The sequence below is a fragment of the Phalacrocorax carbo genome, chromosome 5, assembly GCF_963921805.1.
Source record: "Phalacrocorax carbo chromosome 5, bPhaCar2.1, whole genome shotgun sequence".
Classification (NCBI taxonomy): Eukaryota; Metazoa; Chordata; class Aves; order Suliformes; family Phalacrocoracidae; genus Phalacrocorax; species Phalacrocorax carbo.
This window is the reverse complement of record NC_087517.1, coordinates 29,188,277-29,206,780: the sequence shown is the minus strand read 5'-3', so window position 1 is coordinate 29,206,780 and position 18,504 is coordinate 29,188,277. Positions and strand designations below refer to the sequence as shown.

The 18,504-nt window shown below is 45.9% G+C and overlaps 1 protein-coding gene across 3 annotated transcripts in view; it reads right to left on the bottom strand.

Annotated features, from left to right (window-relative positions):
- PARD3B (par-3 family cell polarity regulator beta) overlaps positions 1-2,735 on the bottom strand; it is a 436,340-nt gene extending 433,605 nt beyond the window's left edge. The window contains exon 1 of one of the 3 annotated variants that reach the window (XM_064451807.1): positions 2,249-2,735. In XM_064451807.1, coding sequence (XP_064307877.1) covers positions 2,249-2,368 — 120 coding nt within the window. In that variant the 5' untranslated portion in view covers positions 2,369-2,735. The remainder of the gene's footprint in view (positions 1-2,248) is intronic. The other 2 variants (XM_064451805.1, XM_064451804.1) reach the window with 2 other exon arrangements.
- Between the last annotated feature and the right edge of the window lie 15,769 nt (positions 2,736-18,504).

The window sequence follows — 18,504 nt, the reverse complement described above, 5'->3', positions numbered from 1 at the left end:
AATGGTAGAACACCCAATCCACCCATGTTAGATAGGATAAAATCTCTCACAAGGTAATAAAATTGTTTGTGACTTCTGTATGATCTATTTTACCAGCCTCAAATTTTCTCTCAGGAAAGAGCACTAATTCCAAGTGATGCCTGACAAGATAGAAAGAAATTTATCTATTTACCTTTTTGGCTAGTTCCACTGCAAATCACGTAGACTGAAAACTAACTAATCAAAGCCCTGCAAAAGAACTGTTTAACTTTCCCGTGTACAGAGGGAGACAGCGTGCAGAAGTCATAAAACTTTCTTCAGTGACTTGAATGAAAACCAGTTCTGCGTTTTTCAGGTCCTTAGGCTGCTTCCCCCACCCCGCCTCTTTATGCATCCTTGTACAAGCTCTGAATTGCCATCACTCGAGGCCATCAGCAATTTTTTAACAAACTGGTCTGTAGCCACTTTGTCCATCTACAATGCAGAATAGGAAACTCGGGACTTCTATAAGGAAATTGCCAGGAAAAAAAGGTTTTCTTTGCAGAGGCAAGAAATACAACACGGTCAGAAATGTGAACTCTGGCCTCTGGCTGTCCTATAGAGAAGGCTGGATGATTTCATCCTTACACTGAAGCAGGCATAGGAGATGACTGCTTAGCATAAAAATAATTTTCTTTAAATATTGCCTAAATAGCATATGGTACAAAATCATGAGAAACTAATTGGGCTGTGGTACATCTTAAATGCCTGGCATTTATCTGAACCTTTCTCAAGTTGTTGCAGTTTCTCTCCTATAAATTGCTTACTGAGCCTTCTAGAACAGTCAGGGCCTTACCTAGAAATGCAGACACCCTTCCACTCCTTTCTAAAGGAATCAAAGGGGGGGGGGGGGGAGAGAAAAATAGAGAAGGAAAGGCATTTGAAGTATTTATACAAAAGCTTTGTAGGCCATCTTTCAGCCATCATCATGAGACTAATTCCAATGTCATCACAAGAACAAGTCAAAGGTGAAATAAACTTTAAAATTTAAAAGTTCAACTCAGCTGAAAGTAATTGTTTCTGATAAGCCCCACTCCCAAACAGAGACCATATGCCTATTTTAGTACTCTGAGAACCATACTTCAGTGCAAAAGATCTCATGGACTGTTGGCTGTAACAGCACCAAGATTTCTACAAATATTTTGCAGTTATTACACACATGCAATGTTTATTAGGAAAAAGATTTTTTCATACAAAATATTTATCAAGCTCTATGTATCTTAAAGCAGGTTAAAGCACTACACTTGCTCAGAAAGACTAACATGGTGACCTCCTTAAGCTCTACCACAGAGCAGTCTCAGCTGTTCATGATGGATTTAATGTACCAGCAGCAAGTTTCTCCCAAAATATGGCAGCAAGAACTTTACTTCCAGTTTTGCGCTCAGGATATCAAATAATTGATTGGGCACAGAAGAAACCAGCACAGGATACAAAATAGATCCCATAAGCCACTGGCTATAGTACTTCTTTTTATACAAATGCCTTAGGAGAATGGACAATCCTACAAAGCCCTTAATTCAGGGCTTATAAACTAGAATCTCTTTCACAAAGCAGTGTTTGCAACACTAGGCCTTTCATCAATATTAAACAGTATCCTGTTAGCCTTCAGCACCTGCCTCTTGGAGAAAAGAGGGGAAAAAAAAAAAAGTATTTTTATGCTCAATTAGGTACAACTTCAGAAAAACTCGAGCTCTTTTCACGTAAAGGAAGTCATCTATCCAGGCAGGTAGCACCACACAGAGCAGCTGATGCCAGGAAACACTAGCTTTAAGGGAAATAACATAAGTTATGTTCGCGTCTGTACCAAGTTTGTTAGTCAACACGCACAGCGATAAGAGAAGAAACCTTAAAACATTCGAAACAAGCCCTGCTTGCTCGTTCGCCGGGCGGAACGAGCCGAGCCCGCCGGCATCAGCTGTTCGCACAGATTATCTGGCCGGGGGATGCTCACCGCGGGCCCACACGCGGCGGGCGGGCGCATGGGGACCGTGCCCCGGGGGCCCCGCAGCCCGGCAGCCCACCCCTCCGCGCCGCCGCCGCCCGCTCCGGCCCGGCCCAGCCCAGCGCCGGCCGTTACCCGACCCCCGCCGCCCCCCGTGCCGGCCCCGGGCCTTCCCTCGGGCCGTGCCGGGCCAGTCCTCCCGGCGGCCGCTGCCCGCCCCGCCGCCCCCGCACACGGCCCGGCCCGGCCCGGCCTCCCGGGCGAGCAGCCGCGGGCCCGCGCCCTCACCTTCTCCTGGGCCTTGCGGTAGCGCTGCAGGGCCTGCTGGGTCAGGTCCCGCACGCGGAGCTGCCCGTCCTTGCAGGGCACCACGATCCCCGTCCGCCCGAAACACACGGTCACTTTCATCTCAGCTCAGCGGAACGCCATGCCCTGCCCGCCGAGAAACGGCGCCGCCGTCGCTGCTGCTGCTGCTGCCGCCGCCGGGCGGCCTGGCCCGGCCGGGGGCGGGGGGCAGCGCAGGTGCGGGAGGCCCAGCGGCGCCGGCAGGTGCCCAGCCCCGTCCCGGTCCCCGGCGGGGCGGCGCGGCGGGGGCGGGCCGGCAGGTGCGCGCCGGGCCCCGGGGGCTGCGCCTCACCGTGCGCGGGCAGCGCCGGCAGCGAGGCCGCGGCCGGCGGCCTCCTTCCGCCGCGGCGGGCCGCTGTGCCCGCCCCTCCCCGCCCGGCTCCCCGGGGAGGCGCGGGACGGGACGGGCCGGGCCGGACCGGGCGGCCCCGTGCGGCGGGGGCGGGGGGCGGCGGCGCTCGCCCGGGACACGGCAGCACAGGGCAGCCTGCGCCGCGCCGGGCTTAAAGGGGCCGCGGCGTCCCGTGGGTAAGCCCACCGCGGGCCCCGTGGGGCGCGCTGTCCGGCACAGCCCGCGCCGCGCAACGTGGGGCAGCTCCCTGTGCAGCCTGGGTACAGGTGCCCGCCGCGCCCCCCGCGCTGTGCAGAGCGGGGCACGCCGGCTGCGCCCACGCAGCGGCAGTCTGTCCGGTCCTCGCGTACCTGACCTGACTCCTAACAGCCGGTTACAGGAGCACCACACCGTAACGCACGGCTCTGCGAGGCAACGAGGCTGCGGCGTGCCCGAACAGGCCCAGCAGCCCTCCCTGCCAGCCCAGCCGTACCCCTGCTCAGCCCCGGTTTGTACCGCTGCAGGCGCAGCGCACCCCTCGCTGCACAGCCTCCTGACACAGCGCAGGGCACGCGCAGCCACCGCAGGCCCTTTGGCACACGAGGTACAGCTAGGGAGAAGTAACACACGGTAACCTGCACCGTGGGGCAATGTCAGGGCCACTCCAGGGCCCTTGCCCTACCAAGCGGTGAAACACACAGCTACGTGTTGCCCACCCCTGACCTGCCGAGACGGTTACACGAGACCTCGCACACCTTGCCACACCATGCAGTGATTTGCAGGCATTCCCAAGCACCACAGAAACATGTCAGCCGATACAGTAACAGCTCATACTCTTCAACACCTGGTATGGCAACACCACCCAACCTGCGCAAAGGGATGTTGGGCTCTGCAGCGCTCTCCAGACACCCACTACTCCTCAAAGTACATTTTTTGGTACCACAGAGTATCAAGTAGTGCCCCCACATCTTATCTACCAACAGATCACATACGACATAGTGCAAATATGTGAGGCAGCCCGATAGTGTTACAATCATAACGTATCAACCCACACATAGAGATGTGTACAACTCAAATCACCACAAAGCAAAGAAGAGGCAATATAAAAATACCTCTAAACCACAGCATGACATCATACAGCACAAGGGGACTATTGCCACAGTAAAAATAAACGCCCCACCAGCTCAGATTAGGATTCAAAAAGGCAGTCCACACCCTGTGCTGTATAACATAACCAAAGGATAGTACCAGAGAAGTTGCAGTGGAAGTGGGCCAAAACAGCGTAGGCCAGAGATTAAAGTGAAAATGGAGTTTTGCGATGAGATGGGGGTAGAGCCACATCAACTCCAGCAAGCAGAGAGTTTATGCTGGTTCCTTAGGAGCAGGCACAGGCTGTATGAGACTGCTGCTGCGGCAAACAGTTCTTTCCTTTTCAAATCCAGACGTGCCTGCCACCAGCCCACAGCATTTCAGAGGAAATAACAGGGAAATATTCTATTAAACCATATATAGAACTGCTTTCCCTGGGTATGTACGTGTGTTTGCATGTGCAAGTGCACAAATGTGCATCCCATATGCTTTGAACCAGAAAGAAAATTACTTTTTTTTCCCTCTAGAGCAAAGAAGCAATGCAAAGGAACAGGAATATTCTGTTTCTTGTGGAAGCACTTGTGGGTAAGACAGCAGCGCTTGCAGGCCAACAAAACTCCCAGGGCCTGTAGGGCAGTGCTGGATGTGCTAGGGGTAGCTGAAAGGTTCCCCTGACTCAGCCCATGTGGCCATCCCAGACCCACCGCTGGGTCCTGGCCGGCTCAGCCCCAAGCCAGCTCACCACTGGCTCCCAGCAGCAGAGCAGGGCCCGAGGGCTTCTCATGAGTTAGCACCACTGTAAGGCATTCATTGCACTAAATCATTATTCCTCCCAACTGCTGGAGGGACCAGCAGGTCAGCTAGGCTATGGAAATGATTCATATGAAAAATAATCAAGGAGGGGAAAAGGAAAGACTTGGTACAACTCCTAGCAATTCTGTAAGCTGAGTTTGTAAGGAGGGAGCAGCAGGGGAGGCAACAGCTCCTCACACCTTTGTTCTTGAGAAACGATAAGGGGGAGCAGACCCACACAGCAGCCTCAGAGCTGAGTCAGTGGGAGTGGGAGGCAGGAGGAGATCAAGGCACTACTCTATCTCAGCTCCTGACACGCTGGCGGGAAGCCTGGGTCCCTGTGATTATGTGGCTTTGCCTACAGAGTACAGGGGTTTTTAGGTTAATAATTGAGTGTGAACATAAGGACTTCTTTCTCTCTCTGTTTCTGTCTCCCTTTCCCCCTCTCTCTCTGTTTATGAGCAAGGTCTGACACATTCAGGAAAAAACATGTATGATTTTTCTCCTCAAGTTCTGAAAAGTGCAGGTGATATGTGCTGTAACTGGAGTCAGATGGAGCTTGTTGACAGAGAAAGTGTCTTGTGTCAGACCAGCTGATGTATCTGAAAATAATTAAAACAAGTTTGGCCCCAACTCCGTACCTAAAGCATAAGCAGCGGGTTTCAAATTGTTACACCACAAGGATCTATAAGTTATTTCAGAAAGGAAGAAAATAAAATACTGTTTTTTTAAATGTGCGTGCTAAGTATCTTACAGAAACTGAGGTTGTATTTAATTATCACACATCAACAAGGGGAAGGGAAGAAAGGTTGCAGAGGAATCACCAGTGTGTTTACTGTCTGATAGTGTTTGTTTTAAAGTTATGCATGGTATTGCAAATAGTACATTATTGTGATCGGGGTGCACTGCACATTTGTTTATGCTAAAACAGTCTGAAAGTCTTTGAAGCCAGCTGATAACAATTAACACCTACATATCAAGGTTTTACCTGTAACTATCTCTGGGACTTCAGCCTGTACAGCTTTCTGAAAAGAAACCCAGAGAGCTTGCCATGATATTCTTCTTCCTGGGGCAAAAAGCAAGAAGGACGCAGCACTTTATTCCAAAAGTAAGTTCCTGCAATGCCGCTAACAGTGTGGCAAGAAAAACTGTTATATTGGCACAGCTGAGAAGCCAAGCATGGGAGGACCAAGAGTGTTGAACTGGAATTCCCATGAAACACTTCTTCTTAAGAAACTACAGCCTGAGTTGCAATAGGGTGAAAAAGAGCTGAAGGTAACTTTTACTTCTCAGGTCTCTACATCATTTGCTCCTGCATGGGATCATCAGGAATTCTGACAAAAAAAAAAAAACTTTCCTGGAAAAAAAATACACCACAAACCTTTGAGAGCTAAAGGCTTCCAAACCCCAAAGCAGCTGCAAAGTCACATACACCTTTTTCTGGGCACAGAAAGCTTGTAAGAACCAGGTCATCAATATCATCCTCATGCCCATTTTAAACTTACTTAGACTAAAATACAACAACTTTTAAAACTGTGTAATAATGTGGTCTCGTTTTTACTATACTGTTGCCCATTGAAGAGAGGCTGCTGGCTTGGTTCTTTTACAGAAATATAACCTATATTTCATTCTAAGGAGATCATCATCCAGCTAATGCCATAAGCAGCGTAAACTGGCTTTGCCCCCCAGAGGAGGATTTCTGCTCCCTCCCTGCCCCAGCTGTTTGTTCCCATCCAATCCTGTTGCTGTGCCAGCACGCACAGTTGTATGTCTGTGCAATGAGATGCTGTGGAAATTAATTTTTTTGTCAGATTAGCTTTCAGCCAAATTAGTTCTGCAGAAACCAGAAAATCAGGAGAAATCAGAACTCAGTTCCATAATGGAGTTTAAAGCCTGTGCTGGCCCAAGGGAGGGCATGGCACAGCAAAACGGCAGCCTTTTTCATTTGGTTTATACCAGCTTACAGTGCTTGGCAGGCAGCCTAGTTATAAGAGTTTCAGACATAAATACATATACTTATCCATGAGATAACAGTCATGTATCAGTTTCAGGAGAGGGGATGAGTAGATTTAACAGCTCATCGTCACTGAAGGCTACTACCTTTCTCTTCCTCCCCTCCCATACCCTTTCCCACCTGATGCTTCACTGATATTTCAATAAGCCATTTCAGCTCATCAGTCTCGTAGAAAACTAACACAGAAAAGAAGAGATTGTTTTCTGCTTCGTTGGCAAGCTAAGGCTGCTCAGGGAAGTGTCCCACACATCCCAGAGCACGTTGGAGAGCTAGAGCAGAGCCACACAGCTGGGAGCAGGAAGGGGAGTGGACAAGACCTCTGCTTGCATAGAATCATAGAATAATTTAGGTTGGAAAAGGCCCTTAAGATCATGAAGTCCAACCATACACCTAACACTGCCAAGTCCACCACTAAATCTTGTCCCTAAGCACCACATCTACGCATCTTTTAAATACCTCAGGGGATGGTGACCCAACTGCTTCCCTGGGCAACTTGTTCCAATGCTTGACAACTCTTTCAGTGAAGAAATGTTTCCTTTTATCCAACCTAAACCTCCCCTGGTGAAACTTGAGGCAGTTTCCTCTTGTCCTATCACTCCTTACTTGGGAGAAGAGACCAACACCCGCCTTGCTGCAAGCTCCTTTCAGGTAGCTGTAGAGAGCGGTAAGGTCTCCCCTCAGCCTCCTCTTCTCCAGCCTAAACAACCCCAGTTTCTTCAGCAGCTTCTCATAAGACTTGAGCTCTAGATTGTTGCCCTTCTCTGGACACGCTCCAGCACCTCAATGTCTTTCTTGTAGTGTGGGGCCCAAAACTGGACACAGTACTTGAGGTGTGGCCTCATCAGTGCCAAGTACAGGGGAATGATGACTTCCCTGCTCCTGCTGGCCACACTATTCCTGATACAATCCAGGATGCCATTGGCCTTCTTGGCCACCTGGGCACACTGCTGGCTCATGTGCAGCTGACTGACAACCAACACCCCCAGGTCCTTCTCCACCAGGCAGCTTTCCAGCCATTCCTCCCCAAGGCTGTAGCGTTGCATGGGGTTGTTGTGGCCCAGGTGCAGGATACGGCACTTGGCCTTGTTGAATTGCACACAGTTGGCCTCAGCCCATCGATCCAGCCTGTCCAGGTCCCTCTGTAGGGCCTTCCTTCCCTCAAGCAGATCAACACTCCCACCCAACTTGGTGTTGTTTGCAAATTTACTGAGGGTGCACGCGACCCCCTCATCCAGATCATAGATAAAGGTATTAAACAGAACTGACCCCAATACTGAGCCCATCAGCCACAATAAGCTGTTGTATTAGCACATTTGCCAAAAAAACTGCCTTAATGTATCTATTACACTTTTCGTATTGTTTTGTACTCTGGCATCCCCTCTGGCTTCTCTCCACGGAGGCTGCAAGCTGTCAGGACCATCCACTCAGCTCCCAGTCTCCTGAGCACCAAATCAGAAAATCTGCAGCCCCAACACAAGGTGCTGACCAGGTATAAGCTCACTTTATAGCACCATCATCACTTGTGCTAGATCAGCACTCCACATAAAAGCATAGGTTTTCCATCTCATCTGTGCCATTTTGTAGGACAGCAATGTGGTCACATCTCCATGCCTTACCTCAGTAAGTACCTTGGTACTGCTAGGAGTCTCCTGCAGCCCCAGTCTCTCTCTCTTATTGTACCAGTAATGCAGACACAGAGGAATTTCTCCTAGTTTTGCTGCTCACAAGACAACACAAGTTTTGACCTTTAATTTTGGGGTTTGAGCAGTGCCTCTTTCCTATACTATCACCCATTCGGCATTGGCTGCCAAAGAAGGTGCCTTTAGCGTACTATTGGCCCAGTCTCTTTTCTACCATTAATAAGCCATGTAAAAGAAATATAGTCAATCTGAGTTCAGGTACATTGCAAAAGTCTTAAAAGAACATTAAGAGGTTATTATTACAGCTATGTTTTGTTCCTGGACTTCAGACTGGAATGGATTTGGGGATAAAGTTGAAACAGATGAAAAGAAAAGAAAATACTTTATAATTTTAATCAATCTCATAATCCCTGGAGATCTGATTTGTGATTTTTCAAACTTTTTTTTCTGTTAACACAGTAAAATATATTTGTTTGCAACTTACTGAATGTTGTTACCAGTAAACCCTTCAATTACTAAAGGCAAAAAGGTCATAATTCCTGCTGTTTATATTTTGCATTTCTCCTAGCTTGGTTAATGAAAATCAATAAAACCACTTTCACTGCCAAGTCTCAGTGGTACAATGTTGGTGAATAAAGGGAAAGCAAACTAACAAACATTCTTGGGAACAGCAGCAGAATTTTTAAAAATACAATACAAAAAAATCTGTTTACAATCGATATAAAATCAGATTCTTGCAAAAGTTTAATTTGAACCTAATTTAAATCTGAAATAATAAAAAAAAGGAATTGTGAGATAGACATGCAATGCAAGATGATTCTCAGTTTCCATTCATGATGCCACCCTTAGTTCACCTTGGATCTTCTTTCTACTCATATAACTATATTGATCTAGCTCAACAATAACATTTTTTTAATATCTCTGCTTTATAAGGATCTGAAAGAGTGTGCTTGAAAAGCCAGCACTATACCACCTGTAATATCAAAATAAAAGTGTAGAACCAGATGGGAGAAATACAGTTTCAGTTGGTCTAGGTGGAATCACATCTCTCTTTCCCCTTTCAGATGAGAAAGGGTGCCTTTTCCTTGCTGCTGTTCCGGGAAGGGTAAGGGAGGGCTGGCAGAGCCCCCCTATCAGCTGGGGCAGCCAGCCAGGCTGTAACAACCTATACACTAATAACTTATGCCAGGCATACCTGGCAATATACGCATGCCTGTAAAAGAAAAGGCTGAGTGCACAAGGGCTGAACACTGAGGGCCAAACACCACCCTGCAGTGTGGAAAGGAATGTTTTGCTGACAATCTGATAATTATTTGTTTACAGTTAATTAAGCATAAGAGCTGTTGATAACAAACTCTCTTTACAGCGTGGGCAGGAGGTGGCTCAGTCTAAATAGGTCCAAAGGATATTAACGTTCTTAAAAGTACAGCAAGTGCAGAAATTAGTCCCTCAAAAAAACCCCAAAGGTATGTTCAGAGAAATCCAGAAAGGAAGGAAGATCTAAATAGAGCTCCAGGGGACATCTATGTATAAAAGTTACATGTTTAAAGGTTTCTTTAAAACGGCCCTCAGCAACAAAGTTGTGTAAACACCTTAGTGATACAATCACTAGGACTTACAGAAAGAGAAAGAAAAGCCTTTTAAAGCTAACTTAAAAGCATAGGTAGATAAAATCCCTGATTTCTTTTTTATTTTTGTTCACATATCTCAGAAAATCTTACTGTTGTTTTCACTTTGACTGCTAAAGTCTGCTTCACTCTAATCTCAACCTCATTTTGTACAAAGGGTGAGTTTGTGGTCCATGAACAAGACTAAGGTCCCATTTATCACTTCGTCAGAGTTTCATTCTTGTTCCATCTGTGCTGAACCTTGGCCAGGATCAACCTCCGTGCCAGGATGGCAGGATGTTTCCCCGGGACATTCAGGAAGGAAACAAGGTGCCCTTCTGATCTGCAACAGCACGGAAAGACGCAGCACTTTGTGGAAGAGATGTCTTGTGTAAGCAAATATAATCAGGCAGTGAGATGGTAATGAGCCTGCTCAGCCCTGCGCTCTCCCTGGCTCTCCATAGTGTGGCTAAACTACAAACTGGAGGTGATAATGTCGGCTGTGTAGTATTGATGGGGATTTGGTCTGAGCCACCTGTCCATGATGATCTTGCTCATCTCCAGGTAGCTCAACGTGCAAACAGGGTATACGGTAAATTGAGGATATGCAGAAGCACATAGGCTGCCCTGAAAATCAGTCAGGCATAACTTTTTCCTCACTGGGATTTTTTGACAAAAATCTTTAGCAGTTGTACATGAGGAATTCTCTCAAACTAGAGAGGAAAATGAAGCTCCTGCCCTTTAGTACACCACTGACGAAGGAGATTCAGGTTAAGATCCTGGGGTGTGTCAACTTAGTTCTGATACAGAGCATTGTGTGTTAAATATATATTTTAGAGTCCATGTCCATGTGATGCTCTCATACCATGTGACAGCTTTGCAGTGGCAACTTGCTGTCCTGACCATGAGGCCAGACACTGTCACCATTCCCCAGGAGAGCAATGCTAGCTCCCAAAGATGGCCTGCAGCTATTGCACAGCAGAGCATTACATTTGCTTACTGATCTGAGCAACAGGGATGTTACACTGACTCTCTGTTCTTCCCACCCTAAGGCTACTCCTGTAGCAATGCAATTTATTTATGTCTCCTTGCTCAAAGCTATGCCTAAAGGCACAATATGGCCTTTGATTATATGAGAGAAAAAAATCAAGATTTCAAGGGCCACCACTGGTTTCTATTTAATAATATTTCATTTCCATATTCTGTTTAGCTCTAGCTTTCAGCACTGATTTCTTTTACTTTGCGTTTCATTAGTTGTTCTGTTTGCAGCCATTGTTTGTGGCTGCTAACAGCAGCATCTATATTTGCTGTAACCTGGCCAGTATATATAATTTTAATTAATATATGTGATTTTTAAATGTCTATTTTAGCACAAAATCCTTGAAAAGACCATTTACATCACAGTTGAAGGTGCAGGTTTTTAAAAAGATCCTCACCAATTCTCGGTTTTCTGCTTACTTTCTTTTGCCTTCTCCCTTTCTTCCTTCCAGGCTATTTTATACCATCCAGTAACATGAGCTACATACAGATGCTAGAAGTTTTTACCCATTCATTCCCCAAAGCTGAAGGATTTGTTCTAAACATGGAAAAGCTGTGGGCTCCCAGGCCAGAGCAGCCTTGGGGGTGCTCAAAGGGAGAGGAAATTTTGGTCCCTGAGACCACAAATCACTCTAGCAACGCAGCAGGAAGGAAAGAGGACACAGTGGAAAGAGATGCTGTGCCTGCTGCCAGCTGCATTACCTCCAGCAGCTGAAGGAGGAGGGTGTGTAAGTGGCTGTTCCCCTCCCTTGACCACAAAGCATTTACTTAAAAGCGATGCCAGAAGGAGGATTAGAGCAAAGCCCTCCTCCTCTTCTTTGCTCAGGCGGAGGAAGGGAGCATAAACCCTGGGCTCACCTAGTAGTCCCAGTCTACTCCTATTTGCCTTCCCCTTGTACTTTGTCATTGCTATTGAAAAAGATTACTTGATGTTCTGGGAGTGGTATTATGCTTTGCAGGAATACCAGAGTCTCTGGGCTGCTCCACAATTTGTACTCTTCTTATGTAGACAGTGCCTACAAAGCTATCTGGGTCAGGCATGCTAAGCACCCCGCCTTTCCTTTAATGTTTTACCACGGATGCTCCCTCACATGATCCTTTTTCCAGATGGTCCCTAATCCTTACACATATCCAAAATCCTCCAGCTATGATTTCTTGATCTCCTCAACAACAAATATTTTTCTCTAGTGTATAGAGTACACAGTGTGCTTTCTGCTTCTACAGTACTTCACGGTATTTCCCAACAGTATTTCCAAACCTTCATTCTTTTCCACTGTATTCCAGCTTTCACACCTAAGGGAATGGCTGAACACCAGTGAGGCAAGCCAATGGCATATCAGTCTGACTTGTGCTAACTGATACACACCTTTCCCTCCAAGAAGCAATTCATTCATGCAGATGTTTCCTCCAGATGTTTCTGGAATACTCCCAAATTCATTGCAAGGGAAATCTAAACAACAGCAATGTTCTGACTCTTTACCATCATAATCAGCTTCTGCTGATGAAACCTCAGCTTCCCATTTACCATTTTTCTTCCCACCCCCCCCCCCCCTTTTTATTTTTACCCCATGCAAAACTCCTACAGCCCAAGCCGCATCCTTTCACTACCAGGTATGGAAAGGGTGGCCTCCACTGGTCAACAGGGTTTTGAGCTGCCTCTCAAAATGTGGGAATCTGCTTCCTCTGGCTCCAGCTGGGCCACATTAACCAGCACAGACATGCCTTTCTGAGTCTGCAGTGCAGTACTCTCCTCTGAGCTCCTCACCCTCAGCTGGGGCCCCAGCTGAAGTGGCAGCCTATTATCATTAGGATGAGTAATAAAACAAGTACTACTGAGACAGTTGGCACACTCAGGGCTGGTTTTGGTTGGAATATGGCTAGTAGGCAAAAGAGACCTTTTCAAGCCATCGTATTCGGTGTTTTGAATAACAGATTAACCTTCCTATTGAAATTTTTCCCTGATTTTCTCTAGGGCAGAGATTTGGCCCTGAGCATGTACAACTACTCAGAATTCTGGCTGCAAAGTATATTTTGTTGCTAGTTGTGTGGTATCTAATATCCTGTCCTTTGTATGCTCACATTCTTCCCCTTTCTTTCCAGGGTGCCCAATAACATATTCTCCTAACAAGTGTATAATTATTTAGTTATTGCTCTGTTTTATGATTGCATTGTTGGTAATTGCTCAATATTGCAAGTGATTTATTAGTAATTGCAGAGTCTTTCAGATCTGCCTTCAGTCAGAGAACAAATAGCACCTTGCATCAATAGACATCAAAGTCTTCAAGAGGGATTTTTCTTTAATGATCTTTTTAAAACTATCTTTCCTACTGCAGCCCTGAGGGCCGGAGTTTCTTTCTCTTTTTAAACAATAGCGCCAAGTTTCACTCCTGCTCTGCAGTGGAAAAATACATTACATCAGTCTTTGAATAGGGTTTTATTCTGTAGTCCAGATATCACCTTCCTGTAGTTTCATCTGCTTCTAATGGGATTTTACTCTGGTGATATGTATTCAGACTGCATAACTTCTCAGCCACTCAAATTCTTCTTAGAGCTTTTTGACAATAATTAAACTGCAAGTAGTTTTCAGATATTCCTGTCATTTAGGCCTTCCTATACTGACTTCAGTGTGGATTCACAGGTGGAACAGATGAGAATTCGACTTCCCTCTCATTAGTATATGCCTTCTGGTCACACCTTGCCAGCCTTTGCGTAAAACCCTTAGTCATTTTATCACACCCTTCCTCCTAAGGGATTCCTCAGTTTTCTACCAGCTACAGCAACAAGCTTAGGCCGCGTAGGCTTGGCTGTGTGGCAAACAGGAAATGATTTTCCAGCTCCTCTCCAAGTGCCTGGCGCTGTGCCCTGAGTTTCCTCTGCCTGCCACTTACTGCTGTGGCTTCTCCCTGCCACTAGTGCCTGCTGGGAAACCAGCTCTGACTTTCCTCATGTGAACACAGAGCTAGCAGGCAAGACAAACTCTCTCATCTGTTCAACAGTTTACACAGTCTCTCCTTGGTTACATCCACCCTAACTCCACCTCCCCCTCTCTCAAGACTTTCAGCATGAGCTGGCAGCTTATACAGGCAATGCTGAAGAGGTCACCCAAGCCAGCCATGTGTTTTATGGAAGATGTGAGGAGCGTAGGGACACTGTGTAATGTCCCATCTCCAGTGGTTATGCCATGCTTAATGGACATGCAATGCCCAGGGCTTGCTTTAAACCTGCAATACAGGCTCCTGGCCATGCATGGAAGAAATTAACCCTCCACTAGTTGGATGGCTGTGCAGCAGTAGTATGTTCCTCCTGATTAGTAAGTGTGGTTGGCTTCAGCAAAGCACATACGCATGGGGTGGACAAAAGGGGAGAAACCTCAGCCATGTCTGGTAGGTATTTGTGGACGTTTTGGGACCTAAACAAACAGTTCACTTTTCTGACCCATTGGGCACCTGTCCATAGCCTGACATGTATCTGTAGCTGCACATTCAGGGCTTTCTTGAGCTATTGCACCCATAGGACTAACAAGTACCTAATACACCAGCTACATAACCCCTCAGCTGTAAGTAAATTGATCCAAGACATAAATACTTCTATCAACAGCTTTCCCCCTTATTCCAGAATCAAACTGATCTTTCCTTCACTAGGGAAGAACATCATTTCCTACTGAAGTCACTGGCCCCAAATGGGAACTGCGTTTGTCATGGACTCTTCCAAAACTTCCTTTGCAGACATTCCCATGCTGCTGACTCACCATGTGTCTGCCCAGGGCAAACCTGCCCTAAGTCAGCTTCAGCAAGGCTTAAGGCAGACAGCTCAAGCACCGTCACATAACAGAGGAGGCAAGGCACCAAAACCAGACACTTGGGAAGAGCAAAAAAACCAAGAAAGCAGAACACCACTCCACAAAGTAAACCTACCACCCATTTTATTAAACGTTACATTTGAGGCAAACAAAATTTTACCTTTGCTATCATTTAATGAGGATGAGAAAAGGGCACCTGAAATTTGGGGGTGAAGTACAAGTAATGTTCTTATTAGCTATGAGCAAAGCCAAAGGGATTTTCAGAAAATAAACCAAGGTTGTATCTGTTTAGACAATGCAAAGTATTTACTGAGTGCTGGATCTGTTTAAAAAACAGAAAAAACAACCCTGATGGTTCTAGTCAATGTAAAGCTAATGCCGGAGGCCAAAATATTGATATTCAAAATAAGACACACTGTTGAATAATAAATAATATTTTTCAGCTATCATTATTTTGCCCCAACATGTTTACACATGATCAATAAGGATCAAAAATAAAATCTTACACAAGATTTAGTTTTATTATATTTAAGCACTAAGTGAGGGATATGGCTATTTAAGCAAATATGGTTTAATGTTATCCATTAACATCAGGTTCCTTAGTTTTTCTTCTTTAATTTCACAGAGGAGGAGCCTGGTTTTCAGAAATGCCAAAGCCAGTTACCCTGTCCAAAGTTTGGGAAGCACCAGTGCATACCTGCCACTTCTCCAAAACAGCTAAATTTGGTTTCCATTGAGGCTTGAAAATCTCTGTGATTCCTCCCTGTGATGAACACATTACCCTGAAAAACTCAGCAGTTAAAGCCTGCACACACTATCCTTTGCTGTTATCTGTGCACATATTTACAAACACCGAGGAGAAGTTTTCATGTTGGTATTAAGAACAGCTTCTCACCCCTCCAGAACTCATATTAAATGGATGGCAAAATGCCCTTTCTGCCCTCTGCTAGGCTTTGGGAATCAAATACACCCACTAATTCCATAAGGAAAAAAGCAAGCAAGCAAACAAACAAACACATGCTGATTTCTTTTGCTTGCTGTTTCAACAGCTCATTCGTATTTTTAAAAATAGATTATGATCTGGTCATACTAATTCTGTTTGTATTTGGATTCATCATTAAATAACTTTGAACACTGAATAATTGTTATTAACACTATGAAATAATGTTATCGGTGTTTTTAGATGGTTTTCAACTAACATAAAAAAGTGTGAAATTTCTTATTCTTACTGTAGCTGGCCCATGAAATCTTTCGCCCTTTCTCCGTGATTTCTAGAGTATGGATTTTTCATTATAAGGTTAACAGCTAGTTTTTCATCTGTCTCCACACAGCTTCCTGCAGCAGTTAAAATTTTGGCCTGAAGTTAATTTTATGGTCACATGAAACTCTGTTCCTGCGAGGTCTGGGTGCTCTTAGCAAGAGGCTGAACACCTCCCTGTTTAGCAGGAGGATTAGTGCTTTTACAAGGTACTGTAGAATCTAGCAGTAATTTGGGAAGAAGTTTTAATGGTGTTTTGTGGTAGCTCCAAGGGAAGGCATCCCAGCACCACCCAGCAGTGGGCAGGGGCTGGTAGGAGCTGACAGAGGAGTGTGTGCCCAAGAGCTGTTGCCGTCTTTGCAATGGCCCACTGCTACTCAAAGAGCCTCCACATCCTGGGTTTTGAATCAAAGCTGCTTCTTCCAGCAGCCAAATTACCTTCTCATCACTCTGCCCCCTAGTTTGATTTCCCAGTTGATGAAGGCAAAGTGTGAGAAGGGTCCTGGGCCATGGGCAGGCCAGGTCTGAGGCAGTGCCACCTGCACCATCCAGGCCTGCAGCACACAGCCACAAAGGTTTCATCCCCGGTAGCAAGCGGGGTACATGCCTGACTGCCAACACCCTCTGTCTCCTCTCCTCAGCATGGCTAGTCACGCAGCCTCCCAGCTCCCAGGCTGCCTCTGCAATACTTGTAATTAGAAACATCTTTTAGCTTCAAAACTGAATCCTGCAGGGTGGAAACCACTGGCAGAGACAAACAGAGACAAACCCTCTGTTGCCATTTCGAGAGTCAGGAACACCCTCCAGCCAAAAGCAAGCTTCTCTGGCAGCCTCCAGCCAGCTGCAGGGCTCAGGTAATGATTTGCATTCATGTGAGAGCAGCAAGGAAGGGAGTTAAGGCAGCAGAGACACAAGTGGGGCTTTCTGCACTTCCCCCCCACAGGACTTTAAGGGTGCTGACTTGGTTTTGTTTGAACTTTCCAAGCTGACAGCAAGAGATCAGCTTGGGAGAGCCCAAAAGCATGGAAAATTCCAGCTCCATTTGCAGTTTTATTCCAGTTCAGGCTGTTTGGGAGCACAGGATTATTTTTTTCACTGAAAATTTTGCAACTTCAGTGACAACAGCTGTCACCAGGCAACCAACATAAACGAGAGCAGTTTGAGCCAATGAAGTAGGCAGTTTATTCAAGTTGTTTGGTGCCCAAATACCATAATCATGAGAACAGCGTTAAATGGATGAATAAATAGTACAGGAGAAGTAAGGAGTCAGAGTGAGGAACGGGTAAAACAAAGCAAACCTGACTGCAAGAGGTGATACAAGAGAGAAACCCAAAAGCCCATGTATAACATAGCAGGAACAGGGAGGACAGGAGACATGGAGGTCAAAGCAACAGAAAAACTTGGCAAGGAATGAGAGCCCAGAGAAGCTGCTAAGCCAAGCTGTGTAGAGCACCCTGGGGCAATGGTCCTTCGTCCCAGCTTTCCCCTCTGCTTTTCCCCTGATATTCTGAGACAGCAGCACTGCAAATGTGTTCAACTCTGCTGTGAGAAAGTTTATCTGGAGCATGTGACAAGGACAATGGGTGTTAGAGCTGTCTCAACCAGTGTGGTACATATTGCCCATTACCTGGTTTTGGAGCAGCTGCAACACTGCAGAGACCCCTCTCCCAGCCATTGTCCTCAGGACTGGGATCTTATGTTGCCTGATGGCTGTGGTGAGAATGGTGTGATGGGAGAAATGCTTAGGGTTAGCTATGGGATGGACATATCAGAGACAGGTACAATTTAATACTTGAGGACAGCATTACTTGAACACTGTGCCCACACTTCAAAACGCTGTTAAAAACTGTAGAGGCTTTAGAAGAATGCTCAGAAGAACTTCTGCAATACAAAACCTGTGTTGTAGTCAGAGACCACCTAAACTCATTACACTGAAGAAGCTGGACCATAGTGGTCTAGCACCCATGTGGCAAAGACATAGAAAAGACAGCATTTAATTGAGCTGGAAAAAAGTATAACAGGATCCAGTGGGCAGAAGCTTCATACCACGTTACCCATGAAATACCAATAAAATAAAATAATGATTTCTCCATTAAACTTCAGCTGTCCTAATGGAATACATTACAGTAAAGTCAGTTTTGTGTAAGAAACCTGTAGGTGTCGTATTAGGAGGTTTCTCATGCGGTGCATCACCGTAGGGAGTACATTTTGGAGACTGATGACATTATTTAATGCTGCCAATGTGTCACTGTGTTCCCTGAATTACCTGAACAGGGTATTAATGCTCTGCCTCCCTGCACAGGAAGTTATGCATGGGAAACAGCACAGTTCAGAGCACAAGGGCAACTGCAAACAAACATTTTTAGCAGTGCTGCGTAGAAAAAGGGGGTTGATGAACAGTGATTAAGCACACAAAGAGTCACAATGTAATGATTAGAGATTTAGAAGAAATACATAAAAAGAACAAAAAGAGACATTTTATATTTTGGGTGCTGCACAATGTGAAAGATAAAGGACTTCTTTGTGATATTTTTTCCAGTTTCTAATGTCTGCTGCAACAATCGAAACATGCTATGAAAGCGGTTTAGGTTTTTCTAATTTATCTGATAATTTTACAGGGAAACATGGCTT